General features: G+C 41.9%; 1 protein-coding gene across 5 annotated transcripts in view; it reads right to left on the bottom strand.

Annotated features, from left to right (window-relative positions):
* Positions 1 to 6,613: 6,613 nt before the first annotated feature.
* KCNQ1 (potassium voltage-gated channel subfamily Q member 1) overlaps positions 6,614 to 23,047 on the bottom strand; it is a 553,010-nt gene continuing 536,576 nt past the window's right edge. For all 5 annotated transcript variants that reach the window (XM_005306858.4, XM_065594691.1, XM_005306857.5 and 2 more), the window contains one exon: positions 6,614 to 8,982. In XM_005306858.4, the coding sequence (XP_005306915.2) occupies positions 8,782 to 8,982 (201 nt within the window). In that variant the 3' untranslated portion in view covers positions 6,614 to 8,781. The remainder of the gene's footprint in view (positions 8,983 to 23,047) is intronic.

The following is a 23,047-nucleotide window of genomic DNA, read 5'->3' as shown; positions in this document are numbered from 1 at the left end:
GTGCCAGTAATACATTTAAACAGTTTTTAGAAAGTCTCACTCTATAAGTCTATATTATATAACTAAACTTTTGTTGTATGTAAAGTAAACAAGGTTTTCAAAATGTTTAAGAAGCTTCATTTAAAATTAAATTAAAATGCTGATCTTACGCCGCCAGCCTGCTCAGCTCGCTGCCAGCCTGAGGTTCGGTTCACCTAGGCCAGCAGCGGGCTGAGCGGGGCCTGCACTGATCAGTTGGCAAGAGCAAATGAACAAATACCCAGTTTACCAAAACAGTTTGTGTTTTCTTCTCGGTCACTGATAAAAATATTAAATAGCGTAGGGCCAAGAACCGACGCCTGCAGAATCCACTGGAAACACACCTGCTTGATGACAATTCTCCATTTACAGTTACATTTTGAGGCCCAACAGTTAGCCAATTTTTAATCAATTTAATGCATGCCATGTTAATTTTATATCGTTCTAGCTTTTTAATCAAAACATCATATGGTACCAAGTCAAATGTCTTACAGAAGTAACGTCAACACTGTTACTTTTATCAATCAAACTTGGAATTTCATAAAAAAAGATATCAAGTTAGTTTGAGAGGATTTATTTTCCCATGTTTATTTTGATAGACTTGAATGGACCAACGTGAGATCAGGGAGGCTAGTAAGAAAATCTCTCTGCTTCTAATTGCCATAGCTTGAGAGTGCTGAAGATCCATGAGGGTGATGTGATCTAATAGTCTGAACATAGGACTGGGAGCCAAATACTGTATCTCTTTGAACCAGAGAGTTCAGATCTCTCTGTGGCCTTGGGGAAGTCATGTAGGGCCAGATCCAATTTCTGTTAAAATCTATGGAAAGACACTTATCGTCATAAGCACTGACTCTGTGGGTAGTCCAGCTCTGGAGCACCCACGGAGAAAAATTAGTGGGGTCCTTAGCACCTACCGGCAACCAAGCTCCACTTCCTCTCCCCCCACTCCCGCCCGCTGCCAGCCCCTGATGATCAACCCTCCCCCTCCCTCCAAGTGCTGGGAGGGAGATGGAGGAGTGGGGATGGGGTGCGCTCAGGGGAGGGGGCAAAAAGAGGTGGGGCGGGAAGAGGTGGGGTGGGGGGTAGGACAGGCCCGGAGCTGGAGTGGGGGCGGGAAGAGGCAGGGGTAGGGGCTTGGGGGAAGGGGTGGAGTGGAGGCAGGGCCTGGGTTTGACTGGGGTTGAGCACCCCTGGGGAAAATTAGAAGCCCATGCTTGTGGTCATAGGCCTTGAAACTGCAAAGACTTACACACATGCTTAATTTATAGTTGTGTATAGTCTCATTGAAGTCAGTGGGACTACTCAAGTGTAATAAATTAAGCACGTTTACATTTTTGCAGATTTGGGGTCACAGACAGGAATTGGATTAGGCCCTTAGTCTCTGCATCTTTTTTTCCTCTTATACCACCCCCCATCAGTAAACTGGGAATAATAATACTTATCTACCTCAGCAAGGGGATATGAGCATTAGTTAGTTTAAAACTATTTTCAGTTTTACTCTTAAAATTCCTGAAAAAACTCTTCCTTTATTCTACCTTTTTTGTTTTTTTTGAAGAAGCAATTTGCTTGCCCAAAACTTTCCAGCAAGATGGGTGGGGATGGAGGCCTTGGAATATCTCCATCTTCTTCAGAACTGATGATAAAACAACAATAGGTGCTTCTAATAACAACAGGTGTTAACTTGCTGCAGTAAAATGACTATTTAATCTGCTAATACATCAAGTTATTTCTTCTGCTTCTAGTGTTTGAACACCGCATTTGCCCATTAATGTATTTGAAATGGGCCCAGTTTATAATGGGGGAAACTTTTCAGGTGAAAATATCCAGATTTTGTTCTTTTTTGTGATTCTTCTGTCAAAGGGAAGGGAAAAAATTGTCATCTTGGCAGAAGCACTTCTAATTCTGCAACTACCAAATATCAAAATAATAGGGACTTTGCATGGAGCAAGGCCCTGAATTGCCTTTCGCTTTATTATTATTTGTCTTACAGTAGTGCCTAAAAGCCCCCAAATCAGGACCTCATTTTGCTAAACACTGAATAACCCTATTGTAAGAAACAGTCTCTGCTCTGAAGGACTTACAATCTAAGCAGACAAGATAGAGGGTGGGAAGGGAAACAGAGGTGAACAACAAAATGACTTGCCCCAAAAATCACACAGTGGCCAAACCAAGAATAGAACCCAAGTGCCCAGAGTCAAAGTATAGTCCCCCTATCTGCTAAATTATACTGTTCTTACCTTTTCAAGGGAAACAAAACCCAAACCACTCTTTTCTGTCATGTATGAACTTGGAGTTGCTTTAAAAAATGGGGTAGAACAGTATACAACCAAGGCCTTGTCTACACTAGATCAGCTTTCCATGGAACATTTACTTCCCCAAACTATTTTAAAACATTATTGTGTCCACTTACAGAAAGTCTCCAAATAGTTTACAAGGGCACTAACTACCATTCCGATAATGCTTCAATGGGGCTCATTGAGTCTCCATTGTTTCAGTGCCAGTACGGAGAGAGATTAGCTGCCACAGTTCAACTAGTCCTCTAGTAAGTTCAAAGCTGATTGCAAAGAGTTACGAAAGGATCTCACAAACTGGGTGACTGGGCAACAAAATGGCCAATGAAATTTAACGTTGAGAAATGCAAAGGAATGCACATTGGACAACATAATCCCAACTATACATATAAAATGATGGGGTCTAAATTAGCTATTACCACTCAAGAAAGAGATCTTGGAGTCATTGTGGATAGTTCTCAGAAAACATCTGCTCAATATGCAGCAGCAATTAAAATAGCTAACAGAGTGTTAGGAGCCATTAGGAAAGGGATAGATGATATGACAGAAAATATCATAATGCCACTATATACATCTGTGGAATGCCCATACCTTGAATGCTGCATGCAGTTCTGGTCATCCTTTCTCAAAAAAGATATATCAGAAATGGAAAAGGTACAGAGAAGGGCAACAAAAATGATTCAGGGTATGGAACAGCGTGTATTTCAGGAGAGATTAAAAAAACTGGGACTATTGAGCTTGGAAAAGAGACGACTGGGAAGGGATATAGAGAGTCATAAAAAATCATGAATGGTGTGGAGAAAGCCAATAAGGAAGTGTTATTTATCCCTTCACATAACACAAGAGCCAGTGGTCACCCAATGAAATTAATGGCCAGCAGGTTTAAAACAAACAAAAGAAAGTACAACACGGTCAACCTGTGCAATTCATTGCCAGGGGATGTTGTGAAGGCCAAAACTATAACTGGATTAAAAAAAGAATTAGATAAATTCATGGAGAATAGATCCATCAATGGCTATTGGCCAAGATAGTCAAGGATGCAACCCCAGGCTCTGGGTGTCCTTAAGTCTCTGATTGCCAGATGCTGGGCCTGGATGACAGGGGATTGATCACTTGATGATTGCCCTGTTCTACTCATTTCCTTTGAAGCATCTGGCATTAGCCACTGTCGGAAGACAGGATACCGGGCTAGATGGACCATTGGTGTGACCCAGTATGGCTATTCTTATGTACTACTGTCCCACAATGCACCAGTGGTCTTGAAAATCTTCCAGCATGCATTGCTTCTTGAAACTGAGCTGGAAATGTGGGATAAGAACCCACAGGGCATTTCAGCCAAAATGGTTTAAGACAGAGCTAGTGTAGCCATGAGGCAAATCTGCAAGCATTCTTAACATAATTCACTTTGGCTAGCATGAATGCAACGAACCGTTTTTGCTTAAACCAACTTTATACAATTAATTCAACCACAGTCATTACCGCTCGCTAGTTGTAGATAAGGACCCAGAGTCCCTTACAACCACAAGCTGTTCAGCCCCATCTATTATGGGAGTTGGTTACAACAGGACAGCAGCCAACAGAGTTCAAACATAGGGCAGAAGACTCTGCAATGTCTCTACACTCATTCCCCTCTTATTTTTAAAAACCACTCTTTGGAAAGACTTTAAAAAAATCAACCTAACAAAGAGCAGGAAAGATATATGAGCAAGGGAAGTGGTGGATTCTCTAGTTCTTCATGTCTTCAGATTAAGACTGAATGCCTTTCTGGAAGACAACCTTTAGTCAAACGTGTTATTAGGCTTAATGCAGGGGTAACTGGGTGAAAAGTAATGGCCTGTGACATACAAGAGGTCAGTCAAGCTGATATGCTGGTCCCTTCTGACCTTAAACTCTATGAATGTATGAAACATGGTTCAGTTTTGTAGTATATGAAGGATCAAACCATGTTTTAACCACATTGGGTGCTACTTCGTTGTAACTGAATCTGCAAAAAGTGCATTTTTCTATAGCATATCTAAGATTATATCAACAAATTAACTGATGAGGAATGTGGCATGCCTTGGCAGCCAGAAATACAAGAGGAAAGTGTGATATAGTGTTATAGATGTAAACCTGCTTTTTCTTGTAACAAAGGTCTCTTATAGGTAGCACAGTTTATATATGTAACCCTTCTGCCAGGTGGAGTCAGCAGCAACCAGGGCCATGTTCAGTATCTAGGGGTTCCTTTTTGAACAATACAACACAGAACCAGCTCAAGCCCCCACCCAGTAACCTGGGAAAATTACACAACACCCTTGGGCGCCTCTCAGAGGCGATACTTCCCCACTCGCAAGCATAGAGTCCAAGACTAGAAAAGAAACTTTTAATGAAATGGGGGAAGACACCCAACGTTAATTAGGGAAATGCCGCAAGCAGGATTCATAATCATAAAACTGTGAGCAGGACACCACCCCAGAGTGCATGGGGCAATGTCTTCTGCCTCATGTTCTTGAGTTCTACAACCAACAGTTCTTTTTCTGTGCCTCTCTCTGCTCCCTTACCATACCCCACTCACGGTGGTTGTCCTTGGTCAGTGAGGACCCAGGGTTCAGAGGTGCAGCTGTGTGAGTTCACCGCCCACCTGGGGAAGAAGGCACCTTGCTTGCTCTGCCATCTGAGCACTTACTCTGGCTGGCCACTGCACCAGCTGTGATCCCGATCTGCTGGCCGCCTCACCAGCTGCTGGTCCACTCGCTGGTCACCTTCTGCCACCTGTCTCTCTGCTGTGACCTCTGCAGGTCAGTCTCTTGAGGTTCCACACAGCTCTTAGTGATTTTCAGCTCTAAGGCTGGGCAGAGATACTGTCCCACCACAAGTGATTATCAGCTCTTTTGAGCACTTAAAATAACAAAAGACTCCTAATGGAGCCTATTCATCTCTATCTTTGAATAATGGGGAAGAACAGGTTAAACCAGACTGGGAACCCTTAGGGAGGGTCCACTCCTCCTGTCTGGGACACCTGTCCCCACCCCTCTCTACTTTCACAAGGGTCTGGCATTCAAGACCCTGGCTTAATGAGGTCCTTTCAGCTGAGGGTGACCTCCTCATTTGAGACAGCACAGTTCTGCTTCCTTTATTCAGACAATAAAATGAACTATGGCAAATAAAGAAGTCACTTCAAGTTATCAAATCATTAATAAAACAATTCAGATGTCTCAATGATTATATGCAGTTATATGATTATAGTACTGCCTGTAATTTTCCTTATTATTACTAAAGATATTAATCAATACATTGTTTCATAAAAGTTCACCTCCTTCTGCTACTCACTTTCAACATGAAGACAATCCTCCAAAATACTTGGTCTATAACAAAGTTCAGTGATGAGTTTGGGTTTTTGAACCCTTTTTTTGGGCCCAAGAACAAAGATAGACGGTTTAAATCATAAAGAGGTTCTTCTGAAGGAATAAAAAAAATCAGATGTGGGGAAAATGGAGGAGAAATTGGACATGATTCTCTTTTACACTAAGTCCCTTTACTTGCCTCTGGTAATGTAAAAGAGGCCACTTTAAGGCCTCTTTACACTGGCAGATCAATCTTTCAAGAATGACTAGGATCCTAAATGTCAGTGGTTATTTGAGCCCATGTTTCCTTTGGAAAAGATATCAGTCTTCCTCCTGGAAGGACGCTCTCTCCTGCAGAATGAAGAGTTAAGTCAGAAAGGATTTAGGAGCTGGTACCATGTTTTTGAAAGGAATAACTGAATCCAGATCTGGAATAGCTAGTTGTAGACCTGAGAAATAACCACTACAAGGTTTGAAATCTTTTAGGAACAATCTTTAGAACAGGATTTTGGTGAAGGTGGTTTCTGAAATGTATACATTCACACATCAATGTGTAAAGTGTTTGCTTTTGGATCCTATGGCATGAAATGTGTTGTGTTCAATGTTATTAATACTGAGGTTTACCTGCTGGAAAGAAAATGAAGATATGATCTTGCAAGGTTTGGGTGCTGGTGGCAGAGCTTTCTTGGTAGAAGCCCTGTGCCTCTGGAAATATGTGTACGCACGAACCTGGTTGCTTTTAGAAAGATCTACAGGACACATCTCTTTGCCTGTATCTTCTCAACAGATTAAATCCTGTTTTCACAGCTCTCTACTTAAGATGCAGGCAGAACAGGAGGATGGAGGTTGGTCACTCTTACTGAGATCTTGTGTTTCAAATAAGGCACCCACACACCCTGGTGACAGACCCAGAAAAAATATTAGTCTTTCTGGAATGTACCAAGTCTGTGGAGTTTAGAACAAATCAAAGGCATAGCACTCCGTCTTGTATTTTATTAGGAAATTAATAGTCAGATTAATAACCTGAAATTACACAGTGAACCCTCATTAAAAAACAAATTCAAAATCATCACAATTATTTTTGATTTCTATAAAACATAATGCCCAGAAATAGTCCCTGTTGACATCTGTAAATTTCTACACCCTTAAAATGATCTACTGTATAGCAGCAAGACTGAATAATTTTAACAATCGGTATAAGGAGTATGCTTTGCTCTATAATCCAACTGAGATCAAACATGTTAGAAGATTAAATGTTTAAAACAAACCCCAGACCTATTACCTATACTACCCTGTGAGCAAAATTCAATCGATATGCACAAGTATTTCATGTTACTCATATGTTAAAAGTGTGGTGAGGTTAACTGCTCTGTAATATTAAGTGGCTAGGGGGCATCAGTTTTGCAATACAGTCCAATTCCTTTCAAATGTACAGGACTAAATATTCAGATCTTGGATTTTTATATCTATTGCTACAACAGTAGAAGAGTTTGTGACCTACCCCATCTGCCCTCCTCTTCATTTACCTGCAATAAACCTAGTCATTAATTTGGCCTAAATATTTTTTTTGTAATCACCAGTTTTCGGTCACTCTCTCAACCGGGGTGAACTTCATCTGTGTTTAGAGAGCCAATACAAAACTTGTGCACCATTTAAGTCCCACTGAAGCCTTCGAAGTGGACAGGCTTTGTGCTGGCTTTCGGTATGGGGTGAATTTCACTCTAAGTCACCTAAGTCCAAATCCTGCTCACCTCACTCATGTGAGTAGTCACAGTGGGCCAAATTCTGCTCTCATTAATACAAAAATAAATGTGGAGGAACTCCATTAACTTCAGTGGAGTTACTCCAGATTTACACTGGCATAAATAAGGGCAGAATCTGGCCCACTGACTTCAGCAGGGACTACTTGTATGAGTGTGACAAGCAGGATTTGGAGCCTGAATGACCAAGTCAATGTGAGTCTTTAGTTTTAATGGCCTTGGTCCCCTAAATTAGGGTCTAAGCCTTTGGGGGGTTTGAGTGTCTCCTGTTGGGAGCTGAGTGTTTTGAGTCCCTGATTCAGAAAAGCACTTAGGCACATGCTTAAGTCTAACCCTAGTCAGGAAAAGCATGCTTAAGGACTTAATGTATGTGCTTACATGCTGTACCGACTACAGATGCATTTCTGAATTGGGGCCTCGGTTCCTATGGGAGTTGTAGATGCTCCATAACTGGCAGATTCAAGCACTTGACCAACAAGATGCAGTTGCTTTAGACGTTTGCATGTATTTACTTGTAACATTTTTGGAAGTAATGCTACAAAAATTAGATATAGAAAAAATATAAAAGCAGTGAACACTCGTTTTTAAAAGATCTTTCTGGAAAAGCACATTTAGATAGTTGTGTTAACATTTATATATAAATTCTTTGGCAGCAGTTTTCTAGAAAGCAGAATTATTTTTTTCCCATTGCAATATTTTATCCTTCTCCCATGAAAACTTCATATCTTAAAAAAATCTATAGCACTTTCCTATATAAACAGTATTGTTTCAGATTAACCACTACTTCTTCCCTGAAGAAAAACAGATTAAAAAGAAAATCTAGTCATTATCTGGTAAGTGTTTATGTAACAGAAAAAAGAAAATAATTCACTGTGCGGTTTGTCATTCTCTAGAATGTCAGTGGTATGTTTATACAATAAAATCAACATAAGTTACCTCATTTTGCTTTAAAATCTAACTAGTAAAACTATATTGCTATCAGTAGATTCATAAACAGAATGCACACATTGCTATCTAAGTTCAAGTATTACTATATTTCCTTTAAAAGGAGCCATAAATTCCTTGCAATTTTGCCTGTCTTCTATATTGTTTTGGTCTTGCAGTGCCATGATGAATTGCACTCGACTGTTCTTGAACAAAATAAAAATGGAACTTAAGAATGTACTGTGTTAAAACAACACAGCACAGAGGCCTTGAGGTGTGTTAGCTTGATAAACCTTCATCTGATATGAGTGAGTGTCTTTGGAAGGAGTGTTTCGGAGGCTAGAAACATTGGTACAGTAGTCATGTGTGTTCCATATGGCTGATAAATTTAACTCTTTCCAGATTCACAACCTTCAGTTCCATTTAAAAAGGGAAAAAACAACCGCCTGTATTTCTACCATATCAGGATATGTCATCTTGGATTCTTCTTGGTACTGTCAGTTGTTCATAAGTAGGGAGGGTGTTGTTAGGGAGGAAGAAATCTGAGTTAATGGTGTTGCTTCTCTGAGATGATCCGTTACTGCTTTGGCCATCCTGCTGATTGGAAACCAGGTGATGCAGCATATCTGTAATGAGGTTCAATTTCTGGTCCATTTGCATTACCTACAAAAACAAAGCGAAACATCGTTCACTGTCAGAATTTGAGAAAGTAATAAGACATGGCACAAGAATGATATATTAAAAATAACGTTTTCATAATTAGCACTGGCACGACTCCCTCCTATACATGCAAACTTCTATTACTAAAAGAAAACCAAGATACTGAATCCATTCATTATGGTAGGAGCATATCCAAGTGTTGGTTTGAGAGAGGCTTGTTAATATTCTAGCTAGGAATGTACAAGTGCTAGAGGAATCAGGCTCTTAAAGAGCAAGATCCACATGTCAAAAGGGAACTGGGAAGCAGAACTTAGTGCTGAAGAGCGTAATTAAAAGTGTTTTTTTTAAAGAGCATAAAGACAACCTTCTAAAATGTCTACCTGTGTTAACTGCTTTAACATGCAAATTCCTGCTCTACTTGGAATGATCTTTTTGTCAGACAAAACTTGTAATTGAAACTTGTATTGTGTTCTTTGGGACAGATTCCCAATGGCATAACGACCCCTTGATGTGACCCCAGGCCACAAAATGCCAAGCAGACCCCTGTCTGAGGGGAAATCCCTGCTGGTGCAAATGCATGGCAGCCAGGTCCTATGTCTGTGCCCACTCCCAGTCCAACTTAGTAGGTTTATTGGGCTGCGTGCGTGGGATGTTATGGAGCTCTGCTTTGCCAAACTGATCTTCCATTGGCGTTGGGTCCATTAAAGACCCTTTGTCAATGGTGCATTTTAGAGCAGCCCCATATCTGCTCTAAATTACACTGGGGCCAGGGCTAGCCTCAGAATCAGGGAGAAGTAACTAGCTCCCTACTGCCCCTCCCCCCCACCTCATAGCGCCACTGTACCTAGCCCTCTACATTTATTCTATTTTTATTTCAAACTTTTTTTAAAAGAGAATCTGCTGTTTCAAGAAATATAATGAGAAGTCAGGATTATTAAGAGCTAGACTGTGGATTTACCATAAGCCTGGAATATATTTTGAGCATGCCTGTGCTGCCCCAGGAGAAGACCTGGAACTGAACTGCATCTCAGGGTATGTCTACACTGCAATTAAAACCCCCTAGCTGGCCTGCGCCAACTGACTTGGGCTCGCAGGGCTCGGGATACGGGGCTGTTTAATTGTGATGTAGACATTTGGGCTCAGGGTGAAGCTCTAGGACCCTGCAAGGTTAAAGGATCCCAGAGCCCCTTAAACAGCCCCTTAGCCCAAGACCCATGATTGCGAGTCAGCTGGCATGGGCCAACCCCAGGTGTCTAATTGCAGCATAGACGTACCCTCACCGAGCTACAATTTGAGAGTCTGGTTTCCCCCTTGCTTCAGTGAGAAAGTAATCTGTAGTAACCCTTTACCTGGCATAAAATACTTCCCCCTCTGTTTCAAATCAGCTATATTGGCTGTGCATTGAGGGGGCAGATTCAAAGCTACACCCACCCCCTGCTCACCTACCTAAGCAGCAGAGTAATCGTCCTATAGAGGCTGCTGTCCCGCAACACAAGTAGCCTGCTTACAGCAGCAAGAAACAAACCACAATATTGCCCTGTCTCGGATTTAGTGATAATAGCAGTCCTAAGATACTAAGAAGAGATACAATATACACAAAAATATGTAGCAGATTTTACAAAAAGAAAAGAAAAAATAACTTGATGAATGACGACAGAAAAATTATTGCTCAGAATATCGGCTGGAAAGTAGTGAAAGGTATTTAAATCAGCACAAGTAGGAGAAATCTATGTATTTCTGGCTATCATCCAAGTAGTAAACAGGATGGTAAAAGACAGTAAGACTGAGTAAAACACCAATATTCCTGGATAATTTCAAAAGAGACTACAATGTTTTCCCACTATAGAGAAAGTGCTGTTTTGATCAAATGCTTTGTACAACTAGTGGGGAAGCAGATATAGAAAATTCAAAAATATGAGGTGCCAGGGAATTATACTTTGCAGCTGTTTTGAAAACATTAATCAACACATCCTAGCTGGTACAGGAAAGGCTGGCTGGAAATGGCTTTTGAAAGATGAGATTCTTAAAATGAATAAGATCAAGAACAAATAGTGAAAAACTTCTAGAAGGAAGCAGAGATGGAAAATGGTGGAGTTTTACTAAGCTTTGGTTTCATTCTATTAAACACTGGTACATTCCCTCAGAGAAAGGTGAATCTTCTCTGAAATGCATCCATTGAGGATGCTTCTGGGCATAACAGTTGGCCTGCAGAATATCTCAATCCCGCATCCCCCACTGCCTGAATATTACCTGTAGGATATTTCTATCACTTTCCCTGCCTCATTTGATTAAACTTTGAAGAAATCATCACCAAAAGCTACCGTCTAATTGCAATCTTGAGATGCTAAGGGATAACTATTTCTATAAACAGAAATGTCATTTACTTAATTATCCTAATACTTTCCGAGAAGAAGTGTGCACAGACTTCCTCTCTCTCGCTCTCTCTTCTCCCCCATACTCCCTGCCCCTCAACCAGGGATCTCAACGGAGGAAACTCTGACCAAAAATGTACGGAGCAATATATATTGATGGTGCTCTTGCAATGGTGAGCTATTCAGCACGACAGTGGATTGGACTGAGGTTCTTGAACAGCAGTGCATCCCGGTGATGAAGATACGGAAGAGTAATTGAGATATGAATATCCTTGCTCGGAAATCAATTCCCGGAGATAATTTTCTCTAAGGAACCAAGGTTAGCTGCTGCAGCTGTGCAGTGCAGGAGGCCCACAGAAGCAGATGAAAAGCTAATTATGATTGAGCTGAGTCATATGAGATTAAAAATAAAGGCCTTACTCCATGCCCCTGCTTATCTGTGTAAGCCTTTAGAACCACAGGACAGAGTTTGTACAATGAGGTGGGGCTAGTTGGTTTTATTTATTGGCCTTTAATCTGTTCTATTTTTAAATAAAGAAAAACATTTCCTAAGTGAATTTAGTGCCCATGAAAGGCTTGATCCAAAGCATCTGAAGAAGTGAGGTTCTTACCCACGAAAGCTTATGCTCCCAAACTTCTGTTAGTCTTAAAGGTGCCACAGGATCCTCTGTTGCTTTTTACAGATTCAGACTAACATGGCTACCCTTCTGATACATGGCAGTCTTTGGAAGTCATAACTTTCCACTGACTTCAGTGGGCTTTGGATCAGACCCATAAACAACTGGGTTGACCACTCCAGAGGCTCGCCCCTTCCTTCAGAGATTGCAGGGAATGGGGAGATTTAAGTTTCCCTATGCTGCTCCACTCACGTGGCTCATCCCTGTCAATCTTTAGCCTCTGTTGAGTCTGCCAATGGGTGTCTTCCATTAGGAACTTGGCTAAGACCAACAATATATTTCACGAAAGCTAAAGAACAGCCATCAGAAGGCAAAAGTTTTGTGTTGCCACTAGCCTTTGATGTATTGGAACCAGTGGCCCTGTGGCGAAAGGCTTGCATGCTAACATTCCTCAGTCTTCCTGTTTTCATCCAAATATTAATCCATATCGTATCTCTGCAAACTACTATTCATTTTCTTCCATCAAAGATAATTGCACTAGTTACAAAACTATTACAGTGAAGTAGTAGTAACAGTACAATACCAACTGGATTTAAATACATTTAACATATCTTGTATAGAAATGTAAGATTTCCCCTTGAACCATGCTTTCAAACACATTTACTTGATTAGAAATTAACTATGGTGCCAAAAAGTGTAATAAAAGCAAAGCAAACAGAAAAACTGCTGATGTTAGTGTAATCTCAACTCCTCTGGACAAACTCTGATCCTTTTACTTAAAACAGCAAACTGTGCTAATAAAACAGAAAAATAACTCACATTGATTTTGTTTCTTTTATGTAAACACCAAAGAAAGTGCTATTGGCAGACTTGAGTTTTATAGAAAAAGTATATGCAAAGTTTATGTGATCAGATGCTCTAGATGCAACTCATTTTCACTATTTGTATGTTTGCATTCTGGAGAGTTTCTGGGAGCAGGCAAGCAGTCGTTTGAAATCTTTTTTTGGAAATTACACACCAATATTTTTCACACACAGGAGTTTCTATGGATGAAAGCAGCATTCCCCCCACAAGAATAAATGCCCTCTCCTTAAAAAAGGCATGTGCCCAAGATTCATAAATTGACTTCAATCGAATTAAGCAGATTTATACCATTTTTAGGATCTAGCTCATAGAAACAAATCTAAATCCTCATGAAGATGCATTAAATTGAAATCCTATCAAAATAGCTTCGCTCGAAGACTGACGGTTCAGAGAGCAAATCTGGGATCACTCATCATGAGCAAATGTTACAACTGTATTTACTCTCTCACTCGGAAGAAGTTATAGGGGTGTGTGATTCACCATGAATCACAGAGTATTCTTCACCATGAACCACAAGGTATTTTATAGCATGTTTTCAGAAAAAGCTGTTTAGTGCCACATAGTCAGAAATAAAATGACATGCCAATTTTCAAAAAGGTACCAAAAAGCATTCCAGGAGGTATTCGTGAACAAGACAGAAATTATCTTGTTGAGAAGGGGAAAGAAAAAAAGTCAAGAGTAATTTGTCTTTTAAAATTCAATAGACCTTTATACTCTTTACATTTTAAAGATTCTGTAATTTTAAGCATTCATGACAAACTTACAGTCAAATTCAGAAAATGAATGATAACAATTAAGCAGAAAATAGTCTAGTGTGAAAGCCTCACTCCCACTCCGTCTCCTTGACGCCAGGTAAAAAGGTCGCAGTGACAAAAAGGGGGCTGTAATAGCTCCAGTTGCAGCTGGATGAGGATTCCCTGATGCAGCCACCATGGAAGGCTGCCTTCTGAGGACCCAGCTGCAAGCCCTGATGTAGGGAATGAGCTGGGGGAGGGGCTGGGGCAGGAGAAATATTTTGGGGAGCAGTGCTGTCAGCTGTGGAGAGTTAGGGCAGTGCTGTGGCTCACAGGGATAACTTAGACAGGCCCCTAGGTTTCCTATATTATGCTGAGGGCCATTTCAGCCCTGGAACAGCTCGGAAGCGGGAGGGTGAAAATGGATTAAAGCTGCTTTAGCTCCTCCTCCCCTTTGCTCTGAGTTCTGTCTCTCTTAGAGGCACAGCATAGAACAGTGGGTCTCAAACTTTTTTACTGGTGACCCCTTTCACATAGCAAGCGTCTGAGTGCGACCCCCCCCTTATAAATTAAATATATTTTAATTTTAATATATTTAACACCACCATTATAAATGCTGGAGGCAAAGTGGGATTTGGGGTGGGGGTTGACAGCTTGTGACCCCCCCATGTAATAACCTCGCGACCCCCTGAGGGGTCCTGACCCCCAGTTTGAGAACCCCTGGCATAGAATGACCCCTAAAGTTTTGATTTAAAGCAATTACTTTAGCAAAAAATTAAAGATCTTCCTCTGTAGGAGTTAGGACAAAAATGCTGGGGCATAATTATCTATGTCCTTAACACAGTTGAATGATGCAACAGGCACCTTGGATTGACACAGCAGAAATGTTCAGCATACACAGTATCTGCATAATACTATTCAGTTAAATCAAGTGATTGCATTTGTGCTTAGAACAGGAACACAGACATACAGAAGTAGCAGAATGTAGGCTACATATGGCTAAATGAACACTTGGATCTAATACCAAATATCTGATGGTTTCTAAAGACTAGCGTCCTGATTCTGCAACCCTTAGCCCTGGTCTACACTACGAGTTTAGGTCGAATTTAGCAGCGTTAGATCGATTTAACCCTGCACCTGTCCACACGACGAAGCCATTTTTGTCGACTTAAAGGGCTCTTAAAACCGATTTCTGTACTCCTCCCCTAGGAGGGGATTAGCACTGAAATCGACCCTGCTGGGTCAAATTTGGGGTAGTGTGGACGCATTTCGACGGTATTGGCCTCTGGGAGCTATCCCAGAGTGCTCCACTGTGACCACTCTGGACAGTACTCTCAACTCAGATGCACGGGCCAGGTAGACAGGAAAAGCCCCGCGAACTTTTGAATTTCATTTCCTGTTTGGCCATGGTAGCGAGCTGATCAGCAAAGGTGACCATGGAGTCCCAGAATCGCAAAAGAGCTCCAGCATGGATCAAATGGAAGGTACTGCATCTGATCGCTATATGGGGAGACGAATCCGTGCTATCCAAACTCCATTCCAAAAGACGAAATGCCGGGATATTTGAAAAAAATCTCCAAGGGCATGGACAGAGGTTATAACAGGGACTCGCAGCAAATCTCCAAGGGCATGGACAGAGGTTATAACAGGGACTCGCAGCAGTGCTGCGTGAAACTTAAGGAGCTCAGGAAAGCCTACCAAAGAACCAGAGAAGCAAACAGCTGCTCCGGGTCAGAGCCCCAGACATGCCGATTCTATAATGAGCTGCATGCCATTCTAGGGGGTGCCCCTACAACTACCCGACCCCTGTGCTTCCCTCCTCCCCCACCCCTCCCAGGCTACCTTGGTAGTTATCCCCCCATTTGTGTGACGAATTAATAAAGAATGCATGAATTTGAAACAATGACTTTATTGCCTCTGCAAGCGGAGATCAATTGGGGGAGGGGAGGGCGGTTGACTTACAGGGAAGTAGAGTGAACCAAGGGGGCGGGTTTTCATCAAGGAGAAACAAACAGAACTTTCACACCATAGCCTGGCCAGTCATGAGACTGGTTTTCAAAGCTTCTCTGCTGTGCTCTTCTAACCGCCCTGGTGTCTGGCTGCGCGTAATCAGTGGCCAGGCGATTTGCCTCAACCTCCCACCCCGCCATAAACGTCTCCCCCTTACTCTCACAGATATTGTGGAGCACACAGAAAGCAGTAATAACAATGGGAATACTGGTTTCACTGAGGTCTAACCGAGTCAGTAAACTGCGCCAGCGAGCTTTTAAACATCCAAAGGCACATTCTACCACCATTATGCACTTGCTTAGCCTATAGTTGAACGGCTCCTTACTACTGTCCAGGCTTCATGAGCCATGGGAGCAAGGGGTAGGCTGGGGTAGGTGCGACCGCACGGTGCTGCCGACTGGGAGAGCAGCCTGAGGCAGAAGCCTCCAGCTGGCATGATATTCCAGGCAGGACTGAATCTCCATTAGACTAAACTTAAAGAAGAGAATGACCTGGATTCATTCCCATTTTTGTCCAGGTGCCCCTGACTGACCTCATCGAGGCCGGCCAGGAGCACCCATGTCTGCCCAGGTGCCCCCAACCAACCTACTTGAGGTCGGCCAGGAGCACCCACGGGACGATGACAACGGTTAGCAGTTGTATTGCACCATCTGCCGTCCACAAGGCAAGACAAGGGGATGCTGCTGTGTAGCACTGAAAGTACCACGTCTGCCAGCAGCACCCAGGAGACCTACGGTGACAGTGAGCTGAGCGGGCTCCATGCCTGCCGTGGTATGTCCTCTGCCAGGTAACCCAGGAAAAAAGGCAAGAAATGATTTTTTGCCATTTCTTTCACGGAGGGAGGGAGGGATGGGGGCCTGATGACATGTACCCAGAATCACCCGCAACAATGTTTTTGCCCCATCAGGCATTGGGAGCTCAACCCAGAATTCCAATGGGTGACGGAGACTGTGGGAACTGTGGGTTAGCTATCACAGTGCAACGCTCCGAAAGTCGATGCTAGCCTCAGTACTATAGACGCACACTGCCGACTTAATGCGCTTAGTGGGGACACACACAATCGACTGTATTAAATCGATTTCTAAAAAATTGACTTCTATTAAATCGACCTGATTTTGTAGTGTAGACATACCCTTACATATCTTGAGCAGTAATTATTTTGTGAGAGTAGTCACTGAGGTCTTGTCTACACCATGCAGCTTTTACAGACAAGGCTGTGTCGACAAAAAAACCCTTTTCTGTTCACTTTGGGAATCGCACAATTGTTTTCAGATGGGCAAGATTCTCAATTGAAGGGAAGATCGCAAGAGCAAGACTCGCAGGATTCCTTAAATTAGTTTATGCAAGTACATGTGGAAAGGATCCTGCATCAAACTGTGAAGCTTTCTATATTGCCCTTTGGAAAAGGATTGGTATGTCTGAAACTAAACTTCCTTTTGCAAGCCATTGTTCTAACAGTCCATTGTGGTATCAGATGTCTAGTTTATTACATATTTTATGTGGGTTTCTTGATAATAAATGGAGAAGTTCCAAAGACCCATTTCTCTAGTTCCTTTCTTATCTATATCACTGTTTGTAGTATCTGAGCACATAAAGAAGCTTGTGTTTAATTCTGCATTTGCTCCCATCCAAATGACCATGGAAACATGGGTTTCCAGAACAGTTTTTTGATTATATCAAGGGTAGGAAATGGAAAAGGAACAGAAATCTTGGTAGCTTAATTTCATTGCTTTTACTCTACCTGTGGCAGCTAGTGGTAGAAATCTGATTTAATTTGTTTAATGGGTTCACTATTATTATAGAAGTTCTTATTGATCAGTTGTGATTCCAAGACATCAGAAACCTTCTTTATTCCAGTTACAGGACTCAAGATTCCTGAGAATTGGTGCCCTCTTATCAGAGCTCCTGATTTAGATTTGTTTACTTTGTAGTCAGAGATTAGGCTGAATGCTTGCAGTAGGCTAAGGCCAGTCAATGAGGCATTTATAGGAGAATATCGTCTGCATGAAGAGAGATTTTCTTCCCCTGAGAGTTGTCCAAAGAAGGGTGGTCTGTTTGGGGTGGGTGGGGGACAGGGGAAGTCAGACCAAAGCGGAAACCCTCTCCCTTGATACACAAATCCCCAGCCTTAGAAAAAGAAAAACCTGAACATTTGAGCAAAAATTAGAAAGTTTTATGGGCTCTACGTAACATGTTTCTTTGCTAGTCAATAAAAATAATAGTCACCATAGCAACTGCCACATAAAAATGCTACCTTCGAAAAAGAAAGCACCTTCAGAAATAAAGACACTTGCTGCATACCATGTTGGGTTTATAAAACTCACAAGGCCTCAAAGGTAACCCTCCTGCACAAAGCTGTCAGTGTCAATCTCTCCCTCACTTTGAGGATACTAATAGTTTTGTCAGTAATGGGAGACTGGCATTGCTCCAGTCCTGCTCCACAATTTTATAGCTCTAAAATAGGAATGCCTGAATGCAGGGTTTTTTTATTTGTAACTGTTAAATCACTGCTACCAAGTCTCCATTAATCAGTGCGTGACAACGTGTGTTTTCAAGTGTGCAACGGTGAGTGTGGAGTGGAAAGAAACTTCCAACTCACCAGGTGTGGATCCGAGCTCAAGCACAACTTGGATTACTGTGAGGTATTTTCTGTACATATAAGCCAAGTATTGGCTCTGGTTCCTAGGGACTTATCTGGATAACAGGCTGAACTGCTGAGCTGTTAAAAAGGACTTGACTTGATACTATAAATTCCTCACGCACTGTAAGGAAATTAAATTTTGTCACATACTTTTCTTAACTTTGGCACAAAGTTAACAAATTGATAAACCAGTTTCTGAGAACCAACACCTGATTTTCTTAAATAGTACCACACGCTATATCCAACACCAACATCTGGCCATTTGATCAATGGCTGTAGGGCTCTTAGCATTTTAAAATAATGTTTTCTTGACTTAGATGTACTGTTCAGCTTCTACAGTAAAATCTTCAAGTCTCCAGATATTCAAGCTACAGGTAAAAAGCAAATAGGGTAATATTTTTAAATGAGATGTTTATTTTTATTAAAATTGAGGGAGGAGTAGGACAAAGGAAATCTTAGTAAGATGGGTTTTAGTCATGTGAAATAACATTGAAAAATAAGAGTAGCTGATTCTGATCTCACTTACTAAAGCGTAAATATATCTAAGGTACTTTACATGGCCCCCATCACCACAGTATTGGAGTGTTTCACAATCTTTAATGTGTTTATCCTCAACTCTTCTGCCAGGCATATAAGCACTGTCCTCTCCATTTTACACATGGGAAACTTAGGCACAGAGAGATTAAGTAAAAACTTGCCCACGGTCACACAGGAAGTCTGTGGCAAAGTAGGGTCTTGAACCAAGGTCTCCTAAGGGTCCCCCAACCTAGGCTTATGCCCTAACCACAATTCTTACTCTCCAAATGCTGAACTGAATGAAACCAATGGAGTTAGCCCTGTGTCTATCACTGATATGATCTGTCACACTTACATTTCTTTACTAAATAAAAATGCCTCATAGTTTTGACCTTGCAGGTTTTATGTGAACAAAAGTCACAACTGCTTGAGGCCTTTATTCAGAAACCCCAAGGGAAAAACAAACTCCACAAGTTTATGCTAAATAATCCAATCCTTATTTGTTACATAGTAGTAATTTAGCACAGTTTATTGAACGTGGACATATTTGTGCAATATTTTTGGGAGAGGATAGAGAGCTATTTTTCAGAGAGCCATATGAGCTTCCCCTTTAATTTTGTTCAGCTATGTGACAAATAATAAAAGACCTGCTCTGACAAATTAAACACACAACCCTCAGAATCTGTGACTTGCATGGAAACCAGCACTGAACATGGGTAGCATGTTTGAATGACTGCACCTTTTAAACGCTGATCTCTTCAATTTCCAGGAGGTACACAACTCATGAGGAAAGCTCGAGGAATGACATGTGCTCTTCCCCATGATGCACAATCAGATAAAGCACTTTATATAGTATGAGAATAAGGAATATTCTACAATTGAATAGAAGTCCTTCATTGATCCTTTCTGGCCACTCACACAAATGTCATCTACACTCCTTTATGTGTGCATGTTTCTGACAATGGTTAGAATGGCAAGCACATCTAACTGTTAAAGGAGACTGTGAAGTTACACTCCATATTCTTTATGGAAATATGCTTATGATATGGATATGGCATAACTGAGATATACTTTATGCAAGATGTGTCATGTAAGGTATCATTGGAAAGGTTATGGTTTACTGAATGTGATTATCTTATTTGTATGCCTGTATCATTTCTGTACCTGAAGTTAGGAATATTGACCATGTAGCTGTATTTCAAATGTGTTACTTTGGGTGACACCCACAACTAGCCCTTCAGGTACAACAATGAAAAGCCAGACAGGGCTGATGGCCCATCAGCAAAGACAATGGACTGTGAAAGAGTTTAGTCTTCCTGTGGACGCCCATACAGCCTGCGAGTAATGGCTGCTACAACCCGGCCAAGACATGTGACTGAGCCACGTGGTACTGGCCCCCTTCCCCTCCCCCCCGTTGGAATGCCAGTGTTCTTCCACTGGAAGACAAAGGGTTCTTGCCATACACAAAAGCTATATAAGGCAGGGGAGTGACATCATTGTGGTTCTCCTCTGCATCCTTGCCCAAAGAGACACTTGGGAAACACCTGGAAGCAAGAACTGAACTGCGGGGGAGAAGAGCTGAGCCCAGGCTGGAAGGGCGTCTAGCTTGTAAGGAATAATACCTGAAGTTTCAAGCTGCAGGCCAGCACAGCTGGCTTTCAAGACTCTCTGTAATCTGCCTGTGACAATATTTAGGGTGAGAAATTACTATTTGTAGCCAATTTCTTTAGTGACTCAAGCTTAGTTTGCGTGTTTTGTTTTATTTGCTTAGTAATCTGTTTTATTCTGTTTGCTATCCCTTTAATCACTTAAAATCTGCCTTTCATAGTTAATAAAATTTGTTTTGTTTATTATTAAACCCAGTTTGTGCAATTGCTAACTGGGGGGGGGGAAGGTGTGCATATTTCTCTTCACATTGAGGAAGAGGGCGAATTATTATGAGCTTGCGCTGTGCAGATTTTTCTATACAGCGCAATACAATATATCTTTGGGTTTATCTCCCAAAAGGGGTGTGCAGGTGAGTGCAGGGTGAGTCCTCTCACACATAGCTGACTTCAGTCTGTGTCTGCAGCTGGGTGTGGCCCTACCTGTGTGTGTGTGCGCTGCAAGAGGCCGGAGTGCCTAATTCAGCAAAACAGGAAGAGGGAATCCTGGCTGGTGGAGCTGGAGAGGCTCAGTGAAACCCCAGTACATCAGGCAGCATCCTGGATGGGTGGGTTCAACCCATCACAGAGACCTGCAAATAAATGTGTCTTTTTGTGTGTGTGTGTTTGTGGCTTCTTGATGATGTAGAAAAAAGGCCCCGAAGACTCTGGATGACTCAAACTGGCAGGGCTATGGTATGATATATAAAGAAGAGGTGAAACGTGATTAACTGAGATAGGATGTGATTTTTAATAAGGCTTAGTTTTATGTTTGGCTTTGTTAAGGATGTTATGTTTGTTAAGGATCTAACAATCTCCGTCTTTTGTTAAGGACTGAGCAAAGTTCCCAGTTCACATGTCTAGATCATTTAAGAGATGTTCTAACAAAACCAGGGAACAACTGATAGTTAATGGAAACTTTTTTTTCCCTTCAGTATCGAGGAGTGTGAATGAGTGAGTGTTTGTGTGTGTGTGAGCATGAGAGATTCCTTTAAGGTCTTCTTCATACATTGTAAAAAAAGAAAAAGGTACAAACACACAATTTGCAGGTTGCTTTTATAAGAGTCTCTGAAAATATGACACAATGAAAATGATTTAACATATTGCAGCACCTTAATCATCTTTAAATTGAACTGATTCTAAGAAGAACCCGATGTGCTTTAGGAGTTATTGCTCTCAGCTAGAGCTATTGCAAATGTGCAGAACCATTTTCAGACTAAAGTAATTTTACAATCTAAAATGGTTCATAATTTGAAATCCATCCAACATCAGTGGGCTGATTTTTAAAGCTGTGCCACTGATGCATTTATTTCTCAAGCATAGCCTCCCAGACAGAACCACTTTGGTAGCCCAAGAAGATGGCAGCTTGCTTTTCCTCCCCAGTTCCTATCAAGGGGCTAGGGGATGGATTCACTCATGCAAATAGGAAGGGTACCCAAATGGGGCCAGCACTAAGAACTCCCTCTTGGCCTCTGGTGGATCACATGCAGCCTCTCCATTGCATGCAAAGGTCTATTAAAGCTTCCTTCCCTAATAAAAGCAGAGGAGTCAAAAGCTAGCACACAGAGCTCAGCATGAGGAACGGGGCTCTTTCACCAGACAAGGTGTCCTCTTGGTCCAGAGAAGCAGAAGAAGAAGGGACTATCCTGTGCCAGAGATCTGTTCTCACAATCACAGGGGAGGTAAAAGATAGTGGTGTCCTGGCTCAGAAGAAACCCCCAATCAAAACACAACAGCAGCAGCAGAAGCCATCTGGGCTCCAAAAGTACCTTCTACCCAACTGAGGGCAAGCAAGATAAGAAGGCCTCCTGGTGTAAAGATCCCCCTTCTCATGAGTAGGTCAGTGGGACATTACTGGGGAAAGAGGGATAGTCATGGGAGGGTGAAATACATTTGGGGCTGGGATTGCTATAGGGTGAAAGAGATCTTGATGTTTTTATCAGGGATAGGCAGGTGTTTTTATCAGGGATAGGAAGAGACTCAGGAGGCCAAAGGGATAAAAAGGATGAGAAGTGGATGAATGTAGGGAGACCCAAAGGACCAAAAGGCTGATATAAGAGTGAGGTCTGGGAGGGAAATGGAAGGAGAAGATGGGCGTGATGCAGATCTGGGTACCAAGTGATATCAGTAGGCAGGAGAGAGATGGGAGAACCTCAGAAAAGAGAGAAGTGGTGGGAGAAAGAGAGCTGGAGGAAGTGGTGGGGACATTAAAGTTCTGCTTGGAATGAAAGAGACATGGGGAAGAATAAGGCATAGTGACAGGATAGCCAGGGTGGGAGAAAGAGAACAGAAATAATAAAAATGGGGAAGAAAACAGGTAGAAAAATGAGAAGAGAAAGAAACCGGAATGGAGAAAAGGGAAAATAATAAAAACAGAGGACAGAAGGAGAAAAAAGAAGGGAATTAAGGAATAGCAAATGAAAAGAAAAAGCAAGATTAAAATCAGTAGTATGGTTAATAGGTTCTTATGTATCTGATGTATCCCTTCTGCAGAGATGAGGATGGGAAAGGGTGAGCATGCTGTGGCAATAAAGAGGGCACAGCTCTGCACTGGGGTGGAGACAGGTGAACTGGCATAGGTTGGGGAGCCTGATGAAAAACAGGTGGGGGAACCAGGAGACCTCAGGGTCTGTGAAGACAATGCATCACCATGCACCAATGTAGGGCCCTG

This window comes from Chrysemys picta, chromosome 4 (assembly GCF_011386835.1).
Source record: "Chrysemys picta bellii isolate R12L10 chromosome 4, ASM1138683v2, whole genome shotgun sequence".
Taxonomy (NCBI): Eukaryota; Metazoa; Chordata; order Testudines; family Emydidae; genus Chrysemys; species Chrysemys picta.
Note: the sequence above shows the minus strand (reverse complement) of the source record. Positions and strands in the feature narration are given on the sequence as shown.